The sequence below is a fragment of the Neolamprologus multifasciatus genome, chromosome 19 (assembly GCF_963576455.1).
Source record: "Neolamprologus multifasciatus chromosome 19, fNeoMul1.2, whole genome shotgun sequence".
NCBI lineage: Eukaryota > Metazoa > Chordata > Actinopteri > Cichliformes > Cichlidae > Neolamprologus > Neolamprologus multifasciatus.
The window spans coordinates 27,838,914-27,865,298 of record NC_140457.1 but is presented as its reverse complement, the minus strand read 5'-3'; the positions used below and the strand labels follow the sequence as shown (position 1 = coordinate 27,865,298).

General features: G+C 44.9%; 1 protein-coding gene and 1 long non-coding RNA gene across 2 annotated transcripts in view; both read left to right on the top strand.

Moving 5' to 3' along the window:
• The window catches only part of LOC146496756 (uncharacterized), a 496,205-nt gene that overhangs the window by 80,408 nt on the left and 389,412 nt on the right, over positions 1-26,385 (top strand). The window lies entirely within an intron of this gene.
• Positions 1-26,385, top strand: part of LOC146496757 (uncharacterized) — a 358,433-nt gene that overhangs the window by 4,925 nt on the left and 327,123 nt on the right. The window contains exons 3-5 of the mRNA XM_085142535.1: positions 65-177; positions 3,200-3,341; positions 7,368-8,916. Coding sequence (XP_084998661.1) covers positions 65-177; positions 3,200-3,341; positions 7,368-7,621 — 509 coding nt within the window. The 3' untranslated portion in view covers positions 7,622-8,916. The remainder of the gene's footprint in view (positions 1-64; positions 178-3,199; positions 3,342-7,367; positions 8,917-26,385) is intronic.

The following is a 26,385-nucleotide window of genomic DNA, read 5'->3' as shown; positions in this document are numbered from 1 at the left end:
AGACAACAATGAAAGTTTGTCTGTGCCGTCTGCTAATAAACATATTTTACTGTTTGTTTTCAAGGTTTGGAGGAGCTGTGTGACGGTCTGAGGCGGCAGAAAGGAGGTCTCAAGGTCTTACTGCTGAGGAATAACCAGATTACTGTAAAAGGCATGGAGCATCTGGCTAAAACTCTGGTGAGGAACAAAGTGTTGCTTCTTTATGTGGAACAAAATCCAATAATGTGAAGAGTCAAAGGGTTGAATGAATACAGTGTCCGGTCATTTTGAGCCGTGTAAAGACATTAAGGACGACAGTGTTAGTGACAGTTAGCATTAGGGTTGCTAACTGTGGCTAGCAGAGGAAACACACGCCTCTTAGAGCGTGTTTTAGGACCACTGAAGCTGTGGACCCTAACCCTAACCCTGTGGAGACATTTATGTGCCATCAAACCAACTGAAGCAAAGTGAAAACAGAAGAAACAGGTATGACCCAAACTCAGCGTACGCCTGTGCGGCGCACCAACATGGATAATATGATGAAAGAAGGCAAACTTGTATGTATGCTGCTCCCTTACTCACCACAGTATCCTGACACAATCCCAGAAGTGTGAAGCACCACTCAGTGTAAAACAGTCCGAGCATGTAAATAAACCACACCCAGGCCAATCCTACATGTGTGGCTGGATGTCTGCAAGTCATAGCTTCTTCTAGGTCGACACACCCTGAGTTAATGTGTGAAATGCTACATTAAAGAAGGCTTAGCAGCAGAGATTCAGACTAATCAGGAAAATGTTTGCTGAGTTATTTTTGCAACAAGAATCTTTCTGGCACTTCCACGTTGGCTTAACTGACCTGATGCTGTGTCCATCTTCTTATACAGTCTATGCATAAGTGATGTGTTTCATGTCAGCTGCTTGCCTCTGAGCGTCTGCACACACACCTATGATGTACTGATACTACATGTCTGCAGCATTTTATCTGGAAAAGCTACATTTACACATCTATCATCCGGGTCCATGTTTGTCACGTGACGTCTCATCATTGCAGTGTTTCTTTTAAAATGTAACTGTGAACACTGAATAGTTCAGCACGCTTCAACGACACCAGCACGACATGCTGTCCAATCACGTGTGAAGGCAAAAATGTTTATTCTTGTCTCACATGGCTCGCTGCCTGGCTTCTGACTGTCTCCATGCCATGAATTGTACAAATGGGAGTAATGGCTCACTTTTAGGCAGCCGGCTGCACCCATGAAAGACGACGACACAAACATGCACACCGCTGACTGACACTCAGAGCAGGTCAGCATCAGGTTAAAGTGTTAAGGGTTAACATTCATGCAGGTTTGTCATATCAAGTTTTTACCTCATTTTTAAGCTGTGATGATAAAATGACAGCAGTCATACTGTCAGTAGAGGTCTGACAGCGTGCCTAATATGAATGTTGATCTCAAACCTGCGCTCACTGCCAGATTTAGTAGTCATGCAGTGCATCTTTATGTTCTTTGGATCTGCTTTTGTGCACATTTCCAAGACTGAGAATATCTCTTTGGTGGAGGAGATTAGACGATCCAACGTGGTTGTTAAGATTCGAGGGCGTTAATAATGAGTTCATTTTATGGGTTATATTTTTAAGGAAACACCTTTATGTTACTGACACTAGGCTTGTTGAGCATGTGGCTGAAATACAGTGAAACCTGTTAGCATCTGTCCGACGAGCGCTGCTAAACCAAGAGCCAGGATGGTGGTCAGCAAAGACTCGACCCGAGCTTCATTTCCAGCTGATACTTTGTGCTTCCCTCTGTGTGGAGTTGTGGAACATGAGCCTGGAGAGATGAGTCCAACCTCCCAGCATCGCTGCACAGTCCTAATAACATGCATTCCTTCTGTGTGATTGGCAGCATAAACTGTACCCTCCTGTCATGTGAGTGGCGATTGTAAAAGTCAAAAGGCTGGAAATTAAAGGCCTCTCTCTCTGTCTCAGCACACACACACACACACACAAACACACACACACACACACACACACACACACACACACACACACACACACACACACACACTTCCCCAAAAGAAGGAACAGTTTGATTAAATAATAGATGTGTGCTAAGAAGGGCTGCTCATGCAGCCTGCCAGTCACAGGGATAAGTAGGTGTCCTTGCAGGCCGTAATGATGATAATTAGAGCCATAGCTGGTTGTGTCGAATATGATGATGAAGAGAGCTGTTATTAACCTTTCTGCTTGGTGTATCTGCGTTTTCTCTCTGTCCTCCTGGCTGGTTTAGTCCTTTGGAGGCCTGAGAGAGCGGGGGCAGACAAAACCTGCTCAACGTCAAATTGGACGGCGTGTTTAATGACAGAAACTCTAAGCAGGGCTTTTGCGAGGTGGACGTGTCACCGAGAGCGCCAGCTTTGCCTGTTTCTGCTGCTTTTTTGTTTGAAGCCAGCACGGCATGTGTGAAAGCATACTGTGTTTTTGGTGGTTTCACACTCCTGCACCCCCCTCAGACTTCTCACTCCAACCCTCCCGTGGTTTACGTTTGACAGGTTTCAACCATGCTTGACTCTCACACACTCTCAACCATGCAGTTGCCTCTTTAATTGTCTGCTATTATCCCTCGTGCATATCCATTCAGGGAGGCTCTCCCTCCCTCTCCTCCTCCCCTCTTCACCGGAGAAGCTTCTCGCCACGCGTCGGATGCGGCGCTGCCTCCGTGTGCTGTGACTCAGTGAGGGAAAGGAAAAAAAAGGTGGGGTGTTGGGGGCTCTCGAGTGTGTTTGTTGTCACTGCGGTGCAAATTAACATAGAGGAAGACGCTCTCAGGGTCTGTCAGTTGCTTTCCTAGCTTCCTTTCCACCCCCGCGCTCCCTCTTTCTTCAGAGCAGTGACCAGAGGAGTTTAACAAGGGTGGTGAGGCGAGGGGGCAACCAAGGAGTGGGTGGCGCGTTCCTCTTCAAGCTGCTGGGCAACACGGGCCCCTTGTGCCCTCGACACCCCCACTTTGCTGCACCAGCTAATCAACCTTCAATGCTAATGTGGCTCTGGAGAGTAAAAACAGAAGTTCTGAAGATTAACACGAGAGGAAACATTTTGAAAAGGAAGAATAATCACTGTATAATCACAATGATAATTAAAACTTCTCACACTCACTTGCACAAAGGAACACACAGTGATTAACTGGTGGGTTAAGTAAGTCGTCTTGAACCCTGTGTTGCAGCCAGTGCTGAAGGTCCTGCAGGTCCTGGACTTGAGTGAGAATCTGTTGGGGAACGAGGGGATCCAGATCATCAGGGAACCTCTCATGGTCAACAACTCAGTGCAGCAGCTTGGCCTGGCCCAGGCCAGCATCACCTGTGAAGGTACACCATGTTAGTCTGTGTTCTGCATTTGTAATACAGCTCAAGTTCACTTGTCAAGAGATAAAGTGTAGAAAAACATAAGGCTCATGTACAGTCCTGCGTTGGGTTACTGCATGCAGCATCAGTCAGAAGTAGCTTCTTTGTACAGTAACATTGGCCTCAGGGTCGGGTCCAGATTTGGTGCTGCTGTCTTATTCTTTTTTCCATCGTCTGGGCCTCATATCGTCTTTCTAACAAGAGAATTAACAATATTTTAACCACTGAAAAACACATCTAAGCTCTGCTAGGAAAAAATGAAAAATCAAACAGTTACTTTCACACCTCAGTCTAAATCCAGAAGCTTGTTTCTGCTCACGAAACACTTTGTGACCCACTTTGAGCATCAGTATAATGGGATATAGTTCACTAGCTGGGCCCACGTCCTCATTTTAGGTTTGACAGCGTTTTACTAGGTAAAGGTGAATGCTTGGACATGAATTAAGCTGCGGTTTGGGGAAGGCCTTGAAGGGGACTGGCGACGGCTCCCGGGCCTGGCAGATCCCCAAATAAGGCATCCCATAAAAGCAGTAATAACTGTGCGATACGAAGGTCGACGACGTCAGCAGATTTTCGATTCGACTTATTAATACAGCACCAAACCACAGTGACAGACGCCTCGAGACCCTGCAATGATGTCTAGAGGGAAACCCAACAATCATATGACCCCCTATGAGCAGCACTTTGGCGACAGTGGGAAGGAAAAACTCCCTTTTAACAGGAAGAAACCTCCAGCAGAACCAGGCTCAGGGAGGGGCGGGGCCATCTGCTGTGATTGGTTGGGGAGACAGAAGGAGAAGAGGACAAAGACGAGTGCACGGAGAGCGAACGTCGCTCCGTGGTGTGGAGTGGATGAGCTCAGACAATTTGGAAGGAATAGCAGGAGAAGAGATCCAAGGAAGTTGCAAACAACGGAAATCTTAATGGATGAATGAGGGGAACCCTTTATCGGGGAGCAACGTGGCACGACTTTGAGCTGAAGCTCTGACGGACAAGAATGCTGGATTTGAGATTTGAGGTAGGGCTTGGCGGCTCGAAGAGCTTGTCAGCTTGTCTTTGACTAGAAGATGGAGAGGGGGTGTTTAGCTGGTTAATTACTTCAGATAAGGTAGCAATAACAACTGAGATGATTTTTTGAATTAACAGAAGTGACAGCAGCAGCTTGGGAAGAGTTGATGAATTGAAAGACTGATTAGAGGAAAATAATCTCTAATAATAATAACCCCCAAAATCATCCGAGAGCAGAGAGTGAGTCCACTAGACTTCGTGGGAGATGATAAGCCGTTCAGACGCAGTCAGAACCGCGAGTCGACTTAGAGAACGGTCTCGAATGATTCTGTCGAGGCTGGATGCCTGATGAGGCTAGTGAAAGCACATGAGAAGTGAAGGGACGCCATGAAGAATAACGCGCACGACGCAGTTTGGATGTCTTAAAAGGAGTGATAGAGGACAGAACCTGGCATCTCGGTGCCATGAAGGTTCACCTTTGCTTTGCAAAGGCAGCAAAGATGGCAGCGAAACTGGCATCTCGGTGCCGGAAGCATGCTGCTGCATTTACGAATGAAGGATAAAGAGAGAACCTGGCATCTCGGTGCCACCAGGTTCGCCGGTGCTTTGCGAAGGCAGGAAAGATGGAAGCAAATCTGGCATCTCGGTGCCATGAAGGTTCACCTTTGCTTTGCAAAGGCAGCAAAGATGGCAGCGAAACTGGCATCTCGGTGCCGGAAGCATGCTGCTGCATTTACGAATGAAGGATAAAGAGAGAACCTGGCATCTCGGTGCCACCAGGTTCGCTGGTGCTTTGCGAAGGCAGGAAAGATGGCAGTGAATCTGGCATTTCGGTGCTGAGCAGAGAAACTGGCAACTCTGTATTAGAAAGCATGCTGCTGCGTTTGCGAATGAGGGATAAAGAAGAACCAGGCATCCTGGTGTCAAGCTTGATATTGCATTCGTAAAGGAGGGACAGAGGAAGAGGACCTGGCATGCTGCTGCATTTGCAAATGAGGGACAAAGAGAGAACCTGGCATCTCGGTGCCAGAGGGGTTTACTAACGGATGCAGAGAAACTGGCAACGTGGTGGAAGAAGATTGCTGCTGCGATTACGAAAGATGGCTATAGAAGGAACCAGCTAGAACAGGGGTGGCCAACTCCAGGCCTCGAGGGCCGGTGTCCCTGCAGGTTTTAGATGTGTCCTTGAACCAGCACAGCTGACTTAAATGGCTAAATTAGCTCCTCAACATGTTCTGCAGTTCTCCAGAGGCCTGGTAATGAACTAATCATGTGATTTAGGTGTGTTGACCCAAGGGGAGATCTAAAACCTGAAGGACACCGACCCTCGAGGCCGACATTTGCTAAGGAGTTTAGCCGAGGAGGGAAGAGGCTGGGAACCTGGCAACTTGGTGCAGAGGTTTGCTGCAGAATTTTACAAAGGAGGGATGAGTGGCTGAGAGGCTGGCAACCCGGTGCCGACGATTGCTGCAGAGTTTAGCAGAGGAGGGATGAATGGCTGAGAGGCTGGCAACCCGGTGCCGACGTTTGCTGCAGAGTTTAGCAGAGGAGGGATGAATGGCTGAGAGGCTGGCAACCCGGTGCCGACGTTTGCTGCAGAGTTTAGCAGAGGAGGGATGAATGACTGAGAGGCTGGCAACCCGGTGCCGACGTTTGCTGCAGAGTTTAGCAGAGGAGGGATGAGTGGCTGAGAGGCTGGCAACCCGGTGCCGATGTTTGCTGCAGAGTTTAGCAGAGGAGGGATGAGTGGCTGAGAGGCTGGCAACCCAGTACCGACGCTTGCTGCAGAGTTTAGCAGAGGAGGGATGAGTGGCTGAGAGGCTGGCAACCCAGTACCGACGCTTGCTGCAGAGTTTAGCAGAGGAGGGATGAATGGCTGAGAGGCTGGCAACCTGGTCCCGACGTTTGCTGCAAAGTTTAGCAGAGGAGGGATGAGTGGCTGAGAACCTGGAAACTCGGTGCCGAGGTTTGCTGCGGAGTTTAGCAGAGAGACGAGAAGCTGGGAACCTGGCAACCCGGGTGAGGTTTGCTGCAGATTTTTGCGAAGGAGAGATGGGTGGCTGAGAATCTGGAAACCCGGTGCCGAGGTTTGCCACAGAGTTTAGCAGAGGAGGGATGAGTGGCTGAGAACCTGGCAACTCGGTGCCGAGGTTTGCTGCGGAGTTTAGGAGAGGAATGAGAAGCTGGGAACCTGGCAAGTCGGTGCTGAGGTTTGCTGCAGATTTTTGCGAAGGAGAGATGGGTGGCTGAGAACCTGGCAACCCGGTGCCGAGGTTTGTCACAGAGTTTAGCAGAGGAGGGATGAGTGGCTGAGAACCTGGCAACCCGGTGCCGAGGTTTGCCACAGAGTTTAGCAGAGGAGGGATGAGTGGCTGAGAACCTGGAAACCCGGTGCCGAGGTTTGCCACAGAGTTTAGCAGAGGAGGGATGAGTGGCTGAGAACCTGGCAACTCGGTGCCAATGTTGGAGTTTAGCAGATGAGAGATGGGAACCTGGCAACTGGGTGCCAGGTTCCCATCAGGAACCTGGCACCCAGTTGTTCCCAGGGCCGGTGTCCTGCAGGATTTAGATGTGTCCTTGATCCATCACAGCTGATTTAAATGGCTTAATGACCTCCTCAACATGTCCTGTAGTCCTCCAGAGGCCTGGTAATGAACTAGTCATGTGATTCAGGTGTGCTGACCCAGGGTGAGATCTGAAACCTGGAGGCCTGGAGTTGGACACCCCTGCTCCAGTGAATTATCTGATTTACACTGATATATCCCATCATACTGATGCTCTGGTTTCCTGTTTAAGTCTGCTCTAACATCATGTCTTCTTCCCCTTCACCCCCAACCTTCCTGAGGGTTTTTCTCTACACAAATATATATTTAAAAACTGAATTGAAAATAATATAAGATAAAGTAATGTTATCTTTACAGAGGGATTATATTGGGTTTGCATCTTGTATCTTCCTGATATCCCCTGTTTTTTGTGGTGGAGGTGCTGTGGCGCTTGCTGAGTTCCTTGCTGAGAGTCGTCAGATTCAGAGGCTGGACCTCCGTCACAATGAGGTGAACGTGGGAGGCCTGATGGCCCTGAGTCTGGCCTTGAAAATCAACCGTTCTCTTTGTAGTCTACATGTGGACCACATACCCCAACAGGAGCAGGTAGGTGCAACTGGAACTGCATCTTCTCTGTGTGAGTGCTTGGTGTTAGATACTGATTACTCGTGTTTACATGATGGCAAAATATGATCTAAACTTTCAGACTCAACAGAACTGAACTTGAATTTAGTCTTGACAGCTTTGTACTATTACAGTATGTATTCAGACATTTGGTTGTTTGCTTCAGTGTTTGTTACACCTGAAAAAGATTTTTTCAAGTCCAACATCATGTGTTCAGTTTCACTCATGGTGAAGCCACCTCGCCCATTTCAGAGGCTTGACTATACCAGAGGTCGGCAACCTGCGGCTCCAGAGCCACATTCAGCTCTTTAGTCCTTATACTGCGGCTCCGGGTGGTTTGGGAAAATAAATGAGAAGTATTGAGCTGAAGTGTATTTTATTTGTGTTTAGTTCTTTTTTAACTTGTAGTTCTAAATTGGAAGATTATTGTGATATTGAAATCTAAAAATAAAATTATATTTAATTATTTTTTCATCGCTCAAAATAAGCGTCACACTCGTGGAAGCCGGTGTACCAGCCGAAACGCCGTGCATTTGTCGAGACTTTCAACCCAGGTAGGCCAATTATGGATCTTTGGATCCACATTATGTCGGCAGCTGTTCTCCACTGTGAACTATGTTAAAACAAACACGCTCACGCCTCACAGACGACAGCTTACAGTCCTGTAAAGATGAAGTGACTTCGTACAGCCTGATCTGCAGATGCTGTGTGCAGAGGTTCAGGAGCAGAAGTCTTATTGTAAACATATCACGGCAGACCCGACGATGTTTGCATGAACACGCTTTTCACACACGGTTGCTGTACGCACACAGCCGGCTGTAGCTTTGCAGCTCACAGCCCAACACACACCAACAACAGCAGAGAGCGCAGACGTTAAGGTGGCGAGGCGTGATTGCGTCCGCCTCCCCTGCAGCGGCGCTGCAGACCACGCCCCAACACACACATTAACCAGGTAAAATACATATTTAGGCAAAATTTTGTAAATATTTATTTTTCTTTCTTTTTTCAGCAGCACAGAGCTTTTTTTCAGTTATTTTTTAAAAGTCAGGTCAAGGCTCCAAAAGCCCAAAGGAGATATAAGGGAGGCTCACAACTGTTTTTGTTTGCTGGATCATTTTAGTTCAGCTTTCCTTTTGTTATATTTCTTTAAGAGTTCAAAATGTGTTAATTACATAAATAAAATGTAATTTTCTCTGTAGCACTTCATGGATTTAAGCAACACACCTTAGTTGTTCACACAAAGCATAAAGGTAAAAAACAATATATACAGTGTTATCTTCATTTTAGATGTCAACAAGTATTTGTGGCTCCCAGAGTTTTCTTTTGCGGGGAAACCGGCTCCAAACGGCTCTTTGGTGTTAAAGGTTGCTGACCCCTGGGCTATACAGTACTTGGCTAATAACTTGGCTCTAGTGTGAATGGAAGTTTATGGTGTCAGTAGAACAACTGTACAATCTATGCAACCCTTAACTGTCCAGTGGTCCAAATTGGAGTCTTGGCCCGGCCAATTCTAGCCCCTGGGCCTCATATTTGACACCCGTGATGTAAAGCCTGTACTGTAGCCAGCATATACGCCTGTGTGACATCATCAGGTTATGGGGCAGGGCTTCAGTGGGGTGCAGTTCCCTGTGACTTCAGTGTAAGTGCAGTAAAGCCTGATAAACAGGAGCGCTGCTGTTCGTCTATGAAAGGCTCCCACGTCTGTTTGTCAGGCTGTGGTTACAGGTTCGTCTCTCATTTATGTCTCGGTTCATGTCTGACTTTTGTTTTCGTGTGCGCGCCGCTCTCTTCACCTGGTTTCAGAGGCCTGAGGAAAACGATGCCATAACTTTAATACACGCCCCTGCTGGATTCACAAAATAATTACCCACACTTGCCATCTGTTTGTCATGATTTTATCTCTGCTAACTTATTTGCATATTAAAGCATTAATTAAAATCTCCGAGGAAAGCAACGCTTACTTTAAAACGAACTCTGAAGGCGATCCGTGCACGGCTTCCAGAGATGTTTTATTTTTGTTTGCATTGTTTGTTTGTTGCTTTGGTGGGGTTGTTTGTTGTTTACACAGTTTAGTGTGATGTTTATTAACTGTGTCCTCTGGCTAAAGTCAGCCGGCAGGATGTGCCAGACTCTGGAGAAGAGCCACGACGTTTCTGTGAATGTGTGTCATTAAATCTGGGATTTCTTCGTCTTTTTTCTCTCTTTCTTTGCACCACAAACCTGCACGCTGCCGGATCTATTTCCATGCTCCTCTAAGCTGCCGAGAGATGTGATTAGCATTTCCACCATCGCTCGGCGTTAGTGTGGCGGGACATTTTGGGGGAATTGTAATAAGGGAATTTTTAAGCTCTGTTCTGTGGTTTTTAGAGCCACACAGCTGGGATTTGTCTTGGCTTGGCATATCCAGGTGGGAGGAGTGACGATTGTATTAAAAAGCAAATCTTTCCATCAGAAAACAGCGGGCGGCCAGATCAAGTGTTCTCGCTCAGTCACATTCCCCGGGTCGCCGAGGAATATGTGAAAATTTCATTCTTCTGAAGGAAAATAAGTGTGGGCATGAACGTGAGTGACAGAGGGGCTGCGGCGGCGCCGTGTGTTTGTCACAGTCACTGATACGGACGTTGTGTGTTCATACATGTGTCTCTTGTATGTGTGTGGTTTCATGGCGATGTGGGGGGTGATTGAAGATGCGCATATTTAAAAGGCGAGAGAGAGAGGGGAGGAAATCTGGGGCCTCTTGTCTTTGTTTACAAGAGTCTGATTTTTCATGTCTGTTGCCACACTGCTCCATTTGATCAGTGGCCTGTTTACTGTTAATTATTAATTATTTACCCACTTGAAATATTCATGCAGCCCGGCCCTGGTGGAAAGCAGCTTTTTTCCAAGGGGCAAGTTATCTGTGTAGCCACTACAAGGTGGAGCTGTTTATACGCCCTTATCAGCAGACTGTGTAACCCAGCTAATGAACTCAACTTCCCTGCCCGGCTCTCCCTGAACGTGGGCTTGGACGAGGGAGCCTCACAGCATGTTTACCTGTTTGATGCTTAAATATTTGGCTTTGGATTTGGCCAACGTGTGCAGCCCGTCAGCTGCTCTCCAGCAGAGCAGCTCCGCGATAACGCTGGAGATGTTGTGTGTCAGCGAGGTGTAGCTGTTGTCTCACTGAGTCATAATTACAAGTGTGGTGTGTGTGTGCAGGACACTGCTTCCTATGAGGTGGCATTCAAACTGCATGGCCCTCATTTCCTTAGAGGTGAAAACTGTACTGATGTTTGAGCCTCGGAGCATCTCAGACACTCGTGTTTACTAAATCTGCTCATCAGTAGAATTATTCAGTAAAGTCTTTGTCGCTACCAGAAGCTTTCAGTCAGAGAATGACTTTAACATCTGCACATGAGACGTCTCATGAACGCTGCTGCAGCTAAACAACCTGGAGGACCGAGACCACGTCTAAGGATCCTGCTGGACTCGGAGCTGAAGCTGCGGTGCAGTGTGAATCAAACAGCACACCTCTGAAACTGTGTTTCTGTGCAATCTGCTGCTGATGTTTCCACAAAGAAAACCTGCAGCCCCATGTAACCATCTGATCCAGTGTTACTCTGGTTTGCATCAAAGTACATGACAGACTGCTGCATTACGCTCAGCTTTGTGTTTGGCACAACTAGCAATAGTCAGTTAGGAGGTGACGACTCTCACACAGCGTCTCCTGTAACATCTCGTCAACAAACATGGTGTAAACTTGGCTTCTCATGTTTCTCTAACACTACAGGTAATAAATGGAATAATAGCACAAGTTTTATTTAAGTAAACCAAACTGTCAGTAAGATGAACCTTCTACGACTACATGTTCACTGTGTGTGTTTGTGTCGCAGGTTTTCCACTGTAATGAATTTGAGCCATAATGAGGCTGCTCTCTGAGCCCGGGTCTCCCAGAGGCTTCTTCCTGTTAAAAGGGAGTTTTTCTCCCCACTGTCACCAACGTGCTGGCTCACAGGGGGTCATATGATTGTTGGGTTTTCTCTGTGTTTTTACCTTCCAACATAAAACGTCTCGAGGCAAAATAAAACTGAACACGATGATCATGTCTGATAAATGACCGTGAAAAGATCAGCTCTGACTTTACCCAACAATGCTGACTGTTCACACCTCGGTTTAGCTTAGCGACTGCCTGATCGCTTTGCTGTGAGCGACGAGACATCTGCTTGTGCTAGGATCTGTGGAGAGACTGCTGGGAGAAATGAACTGCACAGGGGGCATCATTTGGAGAAGAGCGTGAGACAAAAAGGTCTCTGGGTACGTGTTTGGGCCCCTTCCTGTCACGGTCAGTCCCAGGAGGGTAGCTAGGTGACGGGACAGCCTGACCATGCATGTAGTCAGCACTCAGGTTTGAGCTCACATCATGATGACACTGCTGCTCTGGGGAATAAAGTGCGTAGGCAGACAACAGCAACCAGGCAGAACAAGCCTCCCAGCAATGCCTCACAGGGCAGCGAGGAATGGCTTAGAGTAGCTGGAGGGAGCAGGGTTCACTGCTCCCAGATCAGCCCTGTACGAACACACAACTGTGAGTGTCTTTATTATCCTCATCTTATCTTAGACCAACTGTCAAAACACCAAAAGCACCAACATTATACAAATCTGTCAAAACTTGTTTAAACCTCAAAGTTATTTGTTATTTTTCAGGCAACTGTGAGAAATAATAAACGACTAAAACTCGTTTTTCTGTCAATAACTGTCATCTGGCTAAAATAATGACCATAATGAACATTTATGGTTAACAACTACAAATATATATTTACATTAAAATGTAATTGTCATTAACGAGCACAGAAATAAGCTGTTCTTTCCAGAAGATTGTTGGTAAAAACCAATCTTGTTCATGTAGGGCCGCTGTGCTGTAGCACTGTTCAGCACTTATATATGTGTGAATGTTTGGTCATTAGCTGGGAATCATATCGTATATGTGAATGCTGGTTTCACTTCAGCGTGTTTAAACTCCAGTTTTGTCCTCACTAACATGCAGCCGTCGACGTTTCTCTCATGATACCTCTGAAAGGGACAAAGCTGGATGAGTCTCTCCAGCAGACGAGGGGGGGTTGCTGAGGGGTAGGGGGGCAATCCCCAGTCTCTCTGCAAACACAACAACAACTGCAACAACACACTCCTTGCTGCACTCATGATGTATTTTCAGGCAAAAACAGGCATATTTGCCAGCTGTGTAATTTACTGCGGCTCTCATTTGCATATTAAAGCCTTAATTAGCCCCTCTGAGCGTGTGTGCGTGTGTGTGGCTGTGGTTGGGGGTGCAGCAGAATCACTTAGATGTGTAGTTAGAGGGGGTGTACACCATTTTGAATCGGTCTGGATCGGGGCCAGAGGGGAGAGGAGCGACTTCCTGTCCCGGCCCGGCAGGGTGTGACGAGAGAGGAACGTGAAGCTCTCTGATGAATGAGACTCGACACGTCTCCTCGTCCTTTTTAATCACCTCCAAACCACGAGGTGTGACCTGTGACATCACCCAAAGAGGGGATGTCTTTTTACTTTCTCACAGAGTGGAGGTTGGGCACATGTTCACTCTTCACATTGATACAGTCACATGTCTCTATAAACCTATAAGTAACGTATGACACACCATGGGAGAGAGAGTTTAATCATGCTAATGATTAAATACAGTGGTGGAATGAAGAAGTAGAGCTCGGTGCATCATGGGAACCCCGAGCAGCTTGAATCTATCGTAGCATGACTTCAGGATGGGTCGAGGTCACCTGACCCAGCTCTAACTATAAGCTTTATTCAAAAGTCCAGCTTTAAACTAAATCTTAGAAGCAGAGAGTGTCTGTCTTCTGAACCCAAACTGGGAGCAATAACAGAGTTTCCACACCTCCCATTCTACTTTTGAAACTCTGGGGAGTCCAAGTGAGCAGTGCGTCGTCCTGCAGTCTGAAAGTCAACGCTCGGTTAGCTTCTCTACTGAAGCACTGTGACCTGATTAGTCAGGATTTACAGTCATTTCTGACAGAAAGCCAGTGAAGAAAAGCTAATGTGGGAGAAGCGTCGTCTTCGCTTTCTGTATTTTTACTCGTCCCTGTCAGAGCTGAAGCATTCTGGTTTAACTGAAGAGCTTTTAGACCAAACAGATAATAATGAACTGCAGTGGTCCAGCCTGGAAGTAATAAATGCATGAAATAGCTTTTAAGCCTCACTTTGAGACAGGATGTTTCCAGTTTTAGGGATACTGTGCAAATGAATCCTATGTGAAAGCTTCACTCTCCTCTGTCTTTGCAGCCGAAGGGTACATCGGAAATGACTCACAGTGCTACTGGAGTAACACCATCTAAAGTACATATTTGGTTAGACACAGTGTCTCTACAGTTTGTGAGACCAAGAGCAACTTGAATTTAGAAAAATGGCCTGTATTTATATAGCTTTACTAGTCCCTAAGGACCCCAAAGCGCTTTACACATTCAGTCATCCACACATTCACACACTGGTGATGGCAGCTACATTGTAGCCACAGCCACCCTGGGGCGCACTGACAGAGGCGAGGCTGCCGGACACTGGCGCCACCGGGCCCTCTGACCACCACCAGTAGGCAACGGGTGAAGCGTCTCGCCCAAGGACACAACGACCAAGACTGGGGCTCGAACCAGCAACCTTCCGATTACAAGACGAACTCCCAACTCTTGAGCCACGATCACTCAGTGGTAACCAGAGGTCATCCAGACCTTTCACACGTAGTTTAACTAATCGGCCTGTATATCAATGAATTGCTCGTAATATTGCCCAAGAGACGCACGTGTAATGTAAACTGTATTGGTCCCAGCACAAAGCCATGTTGAACTCCATGACCTTTGTGTGTGAGGATCACTGCAGTGCAGCGTGTTCTGATCCATGTAGTGAAATATGATGGTCAACAGTACCAAATGCTGCAGCTGCACAAAACTCTTCAAACAAACCATTTATGATCAGTTACTCTTTAACAGCTGCTCTTTCAAGAAGTTTGAAATAAAGGTTAGAAATGGATCTATAATTGGGATTAAGCAGTGGTTTAATTACCACCACCTTATAGACCTGTTAATAGAGATTAATCCCATTCAAAATTAATATGTTGGAGGTTTGCTGCGTTTCTGCCCATATGTTCAAACTAAATGTGTCCATACAGGGTTCAGTCTGGAGCTGGGGACAAAATTATTAGTCCTTTATTTATCCAGGTAAAAAAATCTCATTGAGATTAAAAATCTCATTTCCAAGAGAGACCTGGCATCATGGCAACAAAAGTCACGTACCACATAGGTATATAACATTTAAAGCAAATACAAGATCCCATACCAACATGTGTAAAATATACAATAACAGATCAAATTAAGAGTACATTAAAAACAATCACACTTCCAAACTAGAAGTAAAGTTCTCTGAGTAGTACACACCTGTGTGCGGAGTAAAGAGTCTAAAGTAGCTTCTACAAGCAGTTGCAGCGCTCGTGTCCTGCAGCATCCCAAAATATAAAGCACGCCTGGCTGCAGGAGCTGCTTAGGTTTACATCCACCTGGTTTTTGTTTTTCTCTCATTCCAGCCGTGTCCCAAAGCAGTGAAACATTTGGTTCATTTTCTGCACCACAAACACAGCAGGCCTGTTTTTTCTGATTATAAAATGTGCTGATGTATCTTCAGCAGACTGATGTCACAGGTCAGTTTGTGTTGTTACGGTGCAGCCACAGCTTTACAGGATGTGTGCCAACACAGTGCAGTTAGTGCTGACATGAGACCAAAAGCTTTAATAATTACTGGCCTCACAGGGAATAAAAGGTTGTCCTCACTGGGATTAATCCTTCCTGCAAGTTCTCTATCCAAACTTTAGTCACTCTCACAGCTTTTGTTGACACACACCAGTCAACGCAATTCTACATTTGGGGTCGTTTTATACGGAGGAGGCTTTTCTCAGTGGTCATAGCCCAGTAGGTCTACATTCCCCATTCAGACATGCAAAATGCTCGCTCAAACAACTTGGCATAATGACCAAAACATTGGAAGTTCTGCAATTGATATGTATGCATATGTATATAAACTCTGCATAAGTGGGGGTATCGGATCGGATCGCCTTTCAACGGGCATGTCCTGAGGCGCCACGCTCAAACAGTCACCCATCAGCAGCTGGCAGCCTCTCATCTGACTACCATGAAGCCCCATGCGTGTCTATCTCTCCAGCTCCCTTCATCCACAAGCCACATCCCTTTCACTTTTGGATGGTGGGCTGACTGCAGAAATTGCCCCTGTCCACCATGCGCACTGAATATTTAACTATGAATACGAAATATTCTGGCAAGACTTCAACCACCTTCAAAAGTGAGAGGCCCTCTAACTCTCACAGCACACACACACTGTCCCAAAATCCTTTTCCCTCTCATGAATCGATCATCCCGAGCCTGTATGGAGGGGATGTCGGGAAAGGAAGTGGTGAATGATCTTCTCCGGTTGGGCACCAAAGTCAGCGAATGAAGGCGAAACTCCAGACGCTGAGGCTCTGTGGATGATAAGGTGAGACTCCTGCGACACAGCGCGGGGCTCCGGTGGGAAGAGGAGACTGACGGAGTGAGGGAAAACATAATGGCTGAGGAGCTTTGGCTGTTTGCCGCCTTTTGCTTTTCTTTCCCTTCCACACGTCATCCCTACCTGACACGTTTCCCTTCACCTTAGTCCATGATCGACCTGCGCTGGGCTTTATCGCGTTCTCTCCAAGCCAATCAGCAGGGACCAGTGTTGATAATCAGCAGGGACCAGTGTTGATGGTCAGATTTGAGCTGGTTAGCATTTTGCACACAGCTGCTCTGCTTGATATGGAAGCAAACAGAGGCCCTGAATGGGCTGTAGGAAGTTTGACTGCTTCGTGGTGTGTTGTACGGTCAGCAGTCATTATCTGCAGAGAGCGAGAGGTCAAAGAAGAGCTGGTGCTGAGGAAGAGGAGAGGCGAATGTGTGTAAAATGAAATGAGAGCTGCTAAATTTATCTGACAGTTTGATCCATGAATTAGTAACAGGGAGGTGACGCTTTATATTACAACATGTTTCTCATGGTTACACATTTGTGAGGCAGAGGGACGATTACCTGTGACCTCCATGCTAACCCTGGTTTATTATTTTATTACCACATAAGCACTGAAACAGGAGGAGAAGAAGTCAGAACTATAAGCCAGGTTTTCAGACGGCTCCAGCGTCCCTCCGTGTACGTCTCTGAGCGACTCTGCTGGAACATCATCAACACCGCGGGAAACAGACCGTACCGTGTCGCACAACGCGCAGTTCTAACGAAGTGGCGAACATGATGATTTTATCTGCTTTCATCACTCATGATGACCACTCAGCGCGAGCTACAGTAACACATTCATGTGCTTTTCCTATCACCCACTGCTTTGGGTCCAGTGATGTCTGAGGCAGGAAAGCTGTCTGTGATTGGCCGTGTGCTCCCAGCACCTCTCACAGCTCCCAACCTTCAGCTGAGGAACATTTAGTAAAGCCCGATGAGGAGAAGATGTCCTCGGTATGCTGAGCTTACTGTGTGGTCCAGGTGACCATTTAGGCAGTTACCAAGTTATCAGACTTGTAGTTACTGGCATTAGTGGCTGTGGGAGGGCGGCAGCAAGACAATTACCAGTAACTGGCATCCCACTGTGTCCACTATTGTTTCCCACTCAAAAGTAACCATAACTACTGCTGGCAACACTCACCTGTCAACATGTGGCCTGGTGCTGAAAACACACGAGGCAGACCTGACTGAGGCGTGATGATCCATCCATACACACACTAAACACGCCATGCACACGTTTGATCATTCAGACTGTAGCAATGCTGTGATTACACTTCTGTGAAGTCCCGCCTCCATGGCGACACTGAAACCACAACCACAGGCCTGTTTGCCGGTGTCACTGCTTTGCTAGCACCCTGTCTTTCATGTCCTTCCTCCTCTATAGCTTAGCAACGTGCTCCACTGTCCCACTGTCACTCTGCCACACTCCACCCAGCCCCCAGCCTTACCTCCACCCAAGTCTGGTCCAGACACCATGGAGGGTAGGTAATTGGATTTGTTGTCACCTCCACTGGCTGGCAGGTCTGGTCTGTCTGCTCAGCTTAGTGATGAAGACATCAGTGTGACAGGGACCCTGAGAGAGGATCAGCTGCTGTCCTGGAGACCACTAATAGAGCTGTGGTCACGCCACGGCCATGACGCGGGGTGCAAGTGCCCACTCCACAGCTCGTGTGTGTGTGCGTGTGTGTTTGAAGGGAGGTTACATGGTGAATAAAGATAAGGCAGCCTTATTAAAGCAGCCCCTCTCTCAGTGGGAGAGGTCAGAGAAACCCTCAAACACACTTCTGTGGTTGTGGGCGATGCTGGCACCAGACACCGCCGTCCTGGCATTCCCTGTGATGCTACGCATCTTATTAAAGCACTGAGAGGAGGCTCGCCAAAGTCAGCGTTTGTACTTTAGGCTTCATTGCAGTTGTCCCCTAGTTCACCTTATCGGGGGGCCATCAGTTCAGCGTCCAGAAAAAAGAGTTGACTGAACACTTCACGAGTTCACGTGAATGCAAAGCAAAGCTCCTTACAGACACTCGAACCTTTGAGAACATTCAGGCGTGGAAACATTTTCCTCTTGTAAAGACGTGTTTGTCTCCACTTAGTTACAGTGAAAAAATAAGAACGACTGATTTGTGCAGATATGGAACAGAGTGCAGAGATAAAACTGATCCTTTCAAGAGTAAAACATGAAACACAATGTGCTGGGTTTGTGCAACTGGACACAACCTCAGTGTTTGTGCAGAGCGTTGTGCATCAGCATCGTAGCCGCCATGCTGTGAGCGTGGCTGACCCGACACCTGTGCACTCATTATGTGACGGCAGTGGTGAGTTCACTGCCAGTGACTGTAACCATGAAATAACTGCAACATGTCACTACACTTTGAGTTATTATTATTATTATTATTAATGATAATAATAATAATAATAATAATAATAATAATAATAATAATAATAATAACATTCATTTATTTTGGTTGAATTATTACATTTATTTATTCTTCCTTTTTTGAAACCATGATATAGTCTCAGGCACACTCAGGATCTGTGGCAGACAAACATTTCGCAGAATTGTCCAAAATCTCCTGTCTGATCATTTCTTAAAAACGTTTTAATTGTCAGTAATGGACGGCACTGCAGTGGGGGCTGCATGTCATTATAATAGATGTATATCTGTGCTGTAGCTACGTTCACTCTGCGTACTCCTTCAGAGCTTTGTTGTTTTGGTAACAGTATTAAATCCTCACTGTGCACAAGTCTGGATGCAAGTTTGAAATTAGAGAAGCTGGAATCTGAAGTCCTGACATTAATTAGTGCTTCAGTTTTAAATGAATAATCTGTCTTTATTAACAGATATTACTGACGGCGTAAAAAGTCTCCTGTCTCACCTGATTAGAAACAACAGCAGTAAAAGTGATGGAGAGGAGTTTGACCTTCACGTGGCCTCTGGCAGTAAGACTGCTTTAAATGCAGACATCGATAAGAAGATTAGAGTTTAGGTGCAGCCTTTGCAAACGCTCGGTCCTCTAGTCTGTCGTCGGGGCCTTTGCACTAAGAGCAGCTGGTTAGAGGATGTGAGCGCTCTCTGTGCACGTTGAGAAGGTCTGTTAGGTAACTGTGCCCCAAGTTATTTAAAATGTTTAAAGTATACAGAAGGACTTTTGTCTTATGTCCGAGCTCCCGGAGCTTCTCTTTCCCTCACCCTCCACTGGCCCCGCCCCTCCCTGATCCTGGCTCTGTTGGCGGCTTCTTCCTGTTAAATGGGAGTTTTTCCTTCCCCTCATCACCGAACATAGGGGACTGTCTGATTGTTGGGTTTCTCTCTAATATCGAACATTTTTACCCTGAGTGTTTTTATATATTTGTTATATTTACGTGCTTATATTTTCAGAATTGTAAAACCTTATTGTGGATGTAAGAAACAAATGATGTGGATATTTTGTATCCACTTCATTGTAGCATTTTATTCGATGGTATTTGATGGTTTGGGTCCCAGGAAGACGAGCAACCACTGTTGTGGAAGCTAATGGGGTTCCTTACAAATAAACAAATAAACAAAAACAGTATAAAGTGAAGTGACAGTTGTTTTGATATAAAAAAGATGAGCACTGAGGTTATGCAGGGCTAACAGTTGAAACTGCAGAAGCATGGGACTGAACGTTGTGCAGTGAAAGATTTGTCCTTTCAGTCGTTATGATATCGAACTTTTGTGCCGCGTGTTCATTGTGACCAACACGTTTCACGGAAAGCTTTGTGACGACGGCGTCACCATAGATCCATCTGTTACATTAAAATGGGTTGAAATGCACATTTATTTATTTATTTATCTTTTACGTGTAGCTGCTTACAGAAACATAAATTATCGTTTGTCTGGAAAAGTCTAGAAGACGAACAGAAAAGACGTCAGGAATAAAAGGATCCGAGTGCTGACGAGGAGTGAATGAGCGATGTTTGTGCCCTTAAGGACACCGTGAGTGCTGAGTGGTGTGTCATTATTTCTTATGTGCTGCATGTATTACTTTAGTCTCTCCTATAAATTTAAATATGATTAATAAATAGAAGACATTTTAGTAACTTTCATAAAGCTTATGAAACGCGACTGCATCCATTTAATGTCAGTACTGCTTTATGAGATGCTCTGCGTCCAAACAAGCAGGTAAACCTGCTGATGGCTGAAAATGATATATATGTAAATGTGTCAATATTATAGTAATTACTAAATAATAGCATTGCTGCTGTGTTACACTGGACTTTTATCTTTAGGTTACAGGAGAACCAGTGACTTAAAATAACTCCATTAATGAAGCGTGCAGACAAAGTGAGAGTGCGTCGATGGCTGTGGACGTGTGATGATCTGCAGGCGTCGCCTCGGTTAAGATGAATGTTCATGATTCAACAATGAGACTGAAGTTAAACTGACCAGTTAGAACACAAACACGTCTCACATGTGCTCAAAACATTTGGAAGTTTTTAGTCTTCATAAAAAGAAACATCCTGACAGTAAGGATGGTGCGAGTGACGGTTGGAGATTTAATGACACTATGAATTCTCCCCGATAGCAGAAAACGAGTCGTTCATAACTTTTAGCTCCACCAGAGCCCACTCGGTTAAATTAGGTCAACCTCTTAGCACCTAAAGTGTTTTACTCCTATGTTATTTGTTTGCTGTTGGTTAGATCTGCTCAGTTACTGCAAAGCAATAATCAGGATCTGGTCATAATATCAGTTTTTGTTGTGTGACACCATCATACATTAAGAAGCACATTTACTGGAAAATGTATATAATGTAAGTATAATTCATTAAAATTGTTTTTTAAAAAGTTAAATAAAATGTTAATGATCTCACGTAGGCTTACCTACAGAAGCTGTTTATTATTTTTAACTCCTTTAGATAGACACTGTCGACCAAAGGCTGTCTTTCTATCGTCTCAGCTGAAACTGAGCAGCGGTGCAGCGCGTCTTCAGCAGTGGGAAGATCAGCGGTTTGTCCCCAGTTCCTCTGCCAACGTCAAAGTGTCCTTCCGCAAGTTGCTGAACCCCACACTGCCCTCATGGTCCCATCAGAGTGTGAGTGTGGTATTAGATAGATAGATATAATTTTATTTCAAACATGCAAATATAATTGAAATAACAACAGAAAAAAACAAAAAAACAAAACTTAAAAATCATCAAGTTTTCATGTATATATCTTTGTCTACAGAATGCGTGTGCTCGAAAAGTATTTAGTATTTAGGAAGTTCTCAGGGCCACACAATAAAGCCTGACATGAATGTGTGTAGCGTTCGTGTCGCATATTAGCTACGAAACGCGCTGACGCGCTATTATTCAATTCAATTCAATTTTATTTATATAGCGCCAAATCACAACAAAAGTCGCCTCAAGGCGGTCAGTTATGAAACTGACCACACACGTATGGAGGTACTTAAATGTAAAGGAAAACAAAAGTGCTGCAGCACATAAGTACCAGTGGATCTGTCATTAATACAGTGAGTTAGTGAGGAAATGTTTCCACTTTATCGCTTTAAAATTGTACCTGATTGCGAGCTCCTGGGCTAGCTTACCCCAATCACTGTTCAACATGTATCAGTGCCACAGGAATGTGTAGTGTTCCCACTATAGGGAGCATTAGGTGCTGAGCAGAGGGTGGAGGCCGTGGTGTCCCCTCTGTTACAGCTCACTGTCTGATTATCTGTGAGCTTCTGATGGCTGCATCATGAATGCAGCATAAAACAGCATCAAGGAAAACGTCAAATCAACGACATCCAGTTAGAAAATAAAAGTAAAAGCTGAGCAGTCTCTCACAGCCAAAACATCCAGTTTTACCTGCGCTTATTTTCTTTTTCTTTTTTAGGGGGGGGGGCTTGTAAAAGTGTGAAGATCAATTAAAAAGCGTTAAAGCATCAGTGGCTTAGGAGAGCATGGCCGGGGGTCTCTGTGGTGGTCTCTTCAGATAATCAGCAGCCCAGGGCTCTCCGTAATCACACGGAGGAGTGTTAGCTTTCACACACGGCTGCTAAAGAGAGGGATTAGAAAGTCACACAGCCTGATAAATACAGGGTAGGACGGGGAGAGCGCGGAGGGAAGCAGAGGGGAGGGAGATGGACATACTAGTAGGTGGGGCACTTTAATGGGCCCATTATAGTCACTGCACTGGGCACGACTGTGCAGACAGTGACGCAGCTCCGTACCATTCACACCAGTACTCCTCTCTCTATCCGCACTGGTGCAGGAAGACAGGAAGTCCAGACCCGAAGCAGAGATCAGTATATAAGTGACACATGTGTCGTTTAAATGGCGCCGACACAAGTGTGCACGTGTCTCGCCACCGCACACGGCTGCAATAACACCAAGCTGGTCCCAACATGTGTGACATCACGTCTGCCTTCAGGTGCCTTTGGCAAAGACAATGAAGAGTCGCTCCTGTGTGTCACCAAGTTCAGAACATTTAAAATGTGAAAGTTTAAAACCAGTCCAGGCAAGGCTGCACATGCTGCGTGACTCTGATACCTGCGTCACAGGTAAATAATAAGTCCTCTAAAATCACCATCAAATATTCCTCAGAGACATTTTTATATGAACCAAATTGTTCTGGTCTTACTTGTGATCTCGTTTTCTTTTGATTCCCTTTTAGACTCCTGACACGTCGTGTGCTGCTTTAATCGTGGAAACGTTTCTTCCAATTAAAGCATTTTAACAGACATTTCATTTATTCACATAAAGTAATAACAGTGTTTTTATGGTGTCCCAATAAAAACAGTTGTGACTTTTTTATTTAGCTGAACCTTCTGCACGTTAAGCCTCAGACTGAACACCACTGTAGAGATGAGCTTTAAAAACAGTGTAAATGAAATACATTTAAAGTGAGTCCTGTTTGCACTGGGCCAGAGGTGAATATCCTCATAATAGTTTATGTCTACAGCTCTTTAAAAACACAAGAGGCTGACCACAGTGCTGACCAACAGAAGTATAAAAGATACAATAAGAATAATAAATACGATGAAATAATAAACATAGTAATAACAATAAAAATAAATACATATGTGACTATATCAAACATGTTTTGTTGTTAATTCACTTTCTGACTTTCTTTGTGCTGCGTCTGAGAATTTGGGTTTTTAAATCCTGAATCTCAGATTATTGCAAAACAAAGAAGCTCAGCAGGACTGCAGACCACTCGGGCTTCTAATTTTGAATTTGTTTCCTGCTTCGTACCACGCAGGTGTTCTCTTATATCTCAGGTACACGTTTTGGAACTAATGCATGTCAGTGTTGAAGTGTTGTCAAAGTGGACGCTGAAGCAGTAACACGAGGTCCAGTAGTTACTGTGACACCTGAATATAGTTCATTTTTACTACAAAGATGTAACAGTGTAACACTGTTACACTGTAGCACTCAGCAGTGAGTAGGACTGGCACCTGTGTTTGGCTTCATTTGTCAGCTCTGACGCTCGGCTGCAACAATAACAGTAATCTGAGTAAATGACGACGTTTTGATGTAAAAATCATTCTTATATTTGTGAAACGTTTCAGACACATGTTTGAACATTTTAAGGTAGAGGTGAAATTTTAGTTTATTTTTTATGTGCCCACAATTTCAGTTTTTTATACAAAATGTTTACATTTTTATACAAAATGTCTACGCATGTTTTTCACCCACACGTGACATCGACGAGCCTCACAGCCACGCCGCAGTAACATCTGGCAGCACTGACTCTGTAGAGGACACAACTGGGTTTGTGGCCACGTTAGAATATTTACTCGTTGAATTTAGTGATGGTTATCTTTAATAATCTGATTTATCAGTGTGGCTGAATTTACTCTTCTCTGAATTTGCACAGATCATCAGGAGGAAAAGTGGAACAAACACAGCAATCAAAGAAAAGAGAAAACAAATGTTTCAAATGTCAAATCGAACGGTTAATAAATGACACACGATATTCAGTCTGTGCAAATGCACACGGACGAGAGTGGCAGTGATGTTTGTGCGCACGGGATCACAGACGATGTTTTATTCAAGCTTCACGTTCACTCTCCTTTTATTTGTCGTCTTTCTGAACATCTCAGTATAATTATCAAATCATAACATTGATGCTGTAATTACCAGCATAAAAAAATAAAACTGCACTAAACAGCCAGCGTGTGCCGTGGGTGAAGCCGGACACGTGCACCACCTCCTGCCCCGTAAAGAGCAGTCTTCATTTTCATAATTGACCTAATGAATCGCTGCTTCTCTATTTTCATTCGCTGTGGGAATTCTTCGCCGGCAAAATAACAAAATAAGGAAAAGTGATGAATTTAAAATGTGGAAAGCGGCGAGTTAATGCAGTTTATCGCCATATACTTAACAATCAAATTCAAATATGTAATTTAGTTGTTTTGACTTGAATGTGTTTCTCTCTTAAAGATCACCCAGCTGGATGAATTCTGATGGATTTCTTTTGTTTTTTTGCCTGTCGTACCCCCCGCTTTGTCAAAACTTCACAGTCGAACATCTTAAATACGACAACATAGCTTTGTATCTCACTGATGAACACAGAAACATGTTTTCTCGTCTCACACACAGAGGAGAGCAGGGAGCAGCTATTCGGTGTACAACAGTGACATCTTCAGTCGGTGTGAGGGGAGGCTGCAGAGAGACAATGGAGAGCAGCTCTGTGGTGATCACTGTAACAGCGTCTCATTGGTCACAGCAGAGAGCAGCCGATGGACTCCAAGCTGAAACCGGGTCACACTGGGAATGTTCAGTCAAATCCCAGCTCACATATACTGGTTCTGCTTAATGAGGTGGTCGTGTAATGTATTCACAGCTCACAGTTAATGCTCATGAATGCACGGTGAGACACCTCACTGTAAATGCAAATCATCATTCCTGGCGTCTCTCTGGGATCCATGCGACTGATTTATAGTAGCTGTCTGTAGCCACATATTCACATGTGGATCCACCCGTCCCACCAGTGTCAGTACATCCACCCACAGGCTGTACGACTGTGACAGTGTTTGGACTTATTGTATATATGAATGTTTTCCTTTCATTTAACGTATGAAGGGAAAAGAGTTTGAATAACTTGAAAAGGTCAAAGGTCACATCTCTGCAGAACATTTGTGTGCACTGCCTTTCTAAGCTTTGCCACACTGAACAGCAGCGTTCAACAACATGTTCATAAACAATGATGAACAGCACTCCATAACTCTATTAAATGCTACAACGTAGCTGTAAAATACTTTTAATGGGTTTGTAACTTCCTGTTGTAAAGCCTTTTCATCTGGCATATAAACAATGTTACCATGTAGCAGTTATTTGTGTTCTTAAACACTGGCAGATTTTAATGGAGACCAAAGTCGTTTATATATCGATCAACAGTTAGACTGGTTCATAGCAGCTGCCACAACATCAGACTGTTCCTCAGTAAATGTGATCATCTGTAACTTTGTCCTTTACACAAATGAAGGGTTAGCGTGTTACAGACTCGTCATAAATCATAAATATGTCTTACTTCCTGTGTGAAATGTAAAACTCCCGGTGACATTAAAGTCTGTAAAGTGGGCTGTTAAAATAATTAATTGATTGATTAATTAATGAAAATAAACACATTGTCTTTAGAAAGGTCACAGCTTCATTTCTGATATTGTGAGACGCTGTAGCTAAAACACACAGAGGTTATTAGATCACCTGCTAACATAAGCCACAGCTGCCGACACCAACAGCATCAGGAAGGATCTCAGCATGTGCTCGCTCCTTCATCCAAATGGTTTTGGGGTTTTATCTATGAATTTTTCAATTACAAATATAATGTAGGCGCTAATTTAGTAGAAATATGCTGTTTATCTTTACTTTAGACACACTGATCTGTTTCCTCACATTTCCTCACATGTTCTACAGACATCATTGATACTTCACATAATGTCTGTAGGCAATTTGGGGAAATCAAAAATCAGTCAAATTCCTGTTTCACTTCTAAATACAACCACAACATGTCTGCACAGCATAAAGCTCTCTGTGTAGAATAAGTTGGTCTACGCTCTGCATGGAGGCCTGATCAGAGACGTGTTTGGTCTCCTGGCAGATCGTCTCGATGCATCGAGTGCTGTTTAGTCATCCTAATGATAAGAACAGATATTATGAACTGTTAGTGTTGCCAAGTAATCCTAACCTGGTTTCTGACAAAAGCCAAAAATGTATTTAGTAATGATATCAGTCGTCTGATTATTAGAGCTGACAGGGTTCAGTCAGTGGGCACAAAAATATGAAATTCACTCAGCTCCAAAA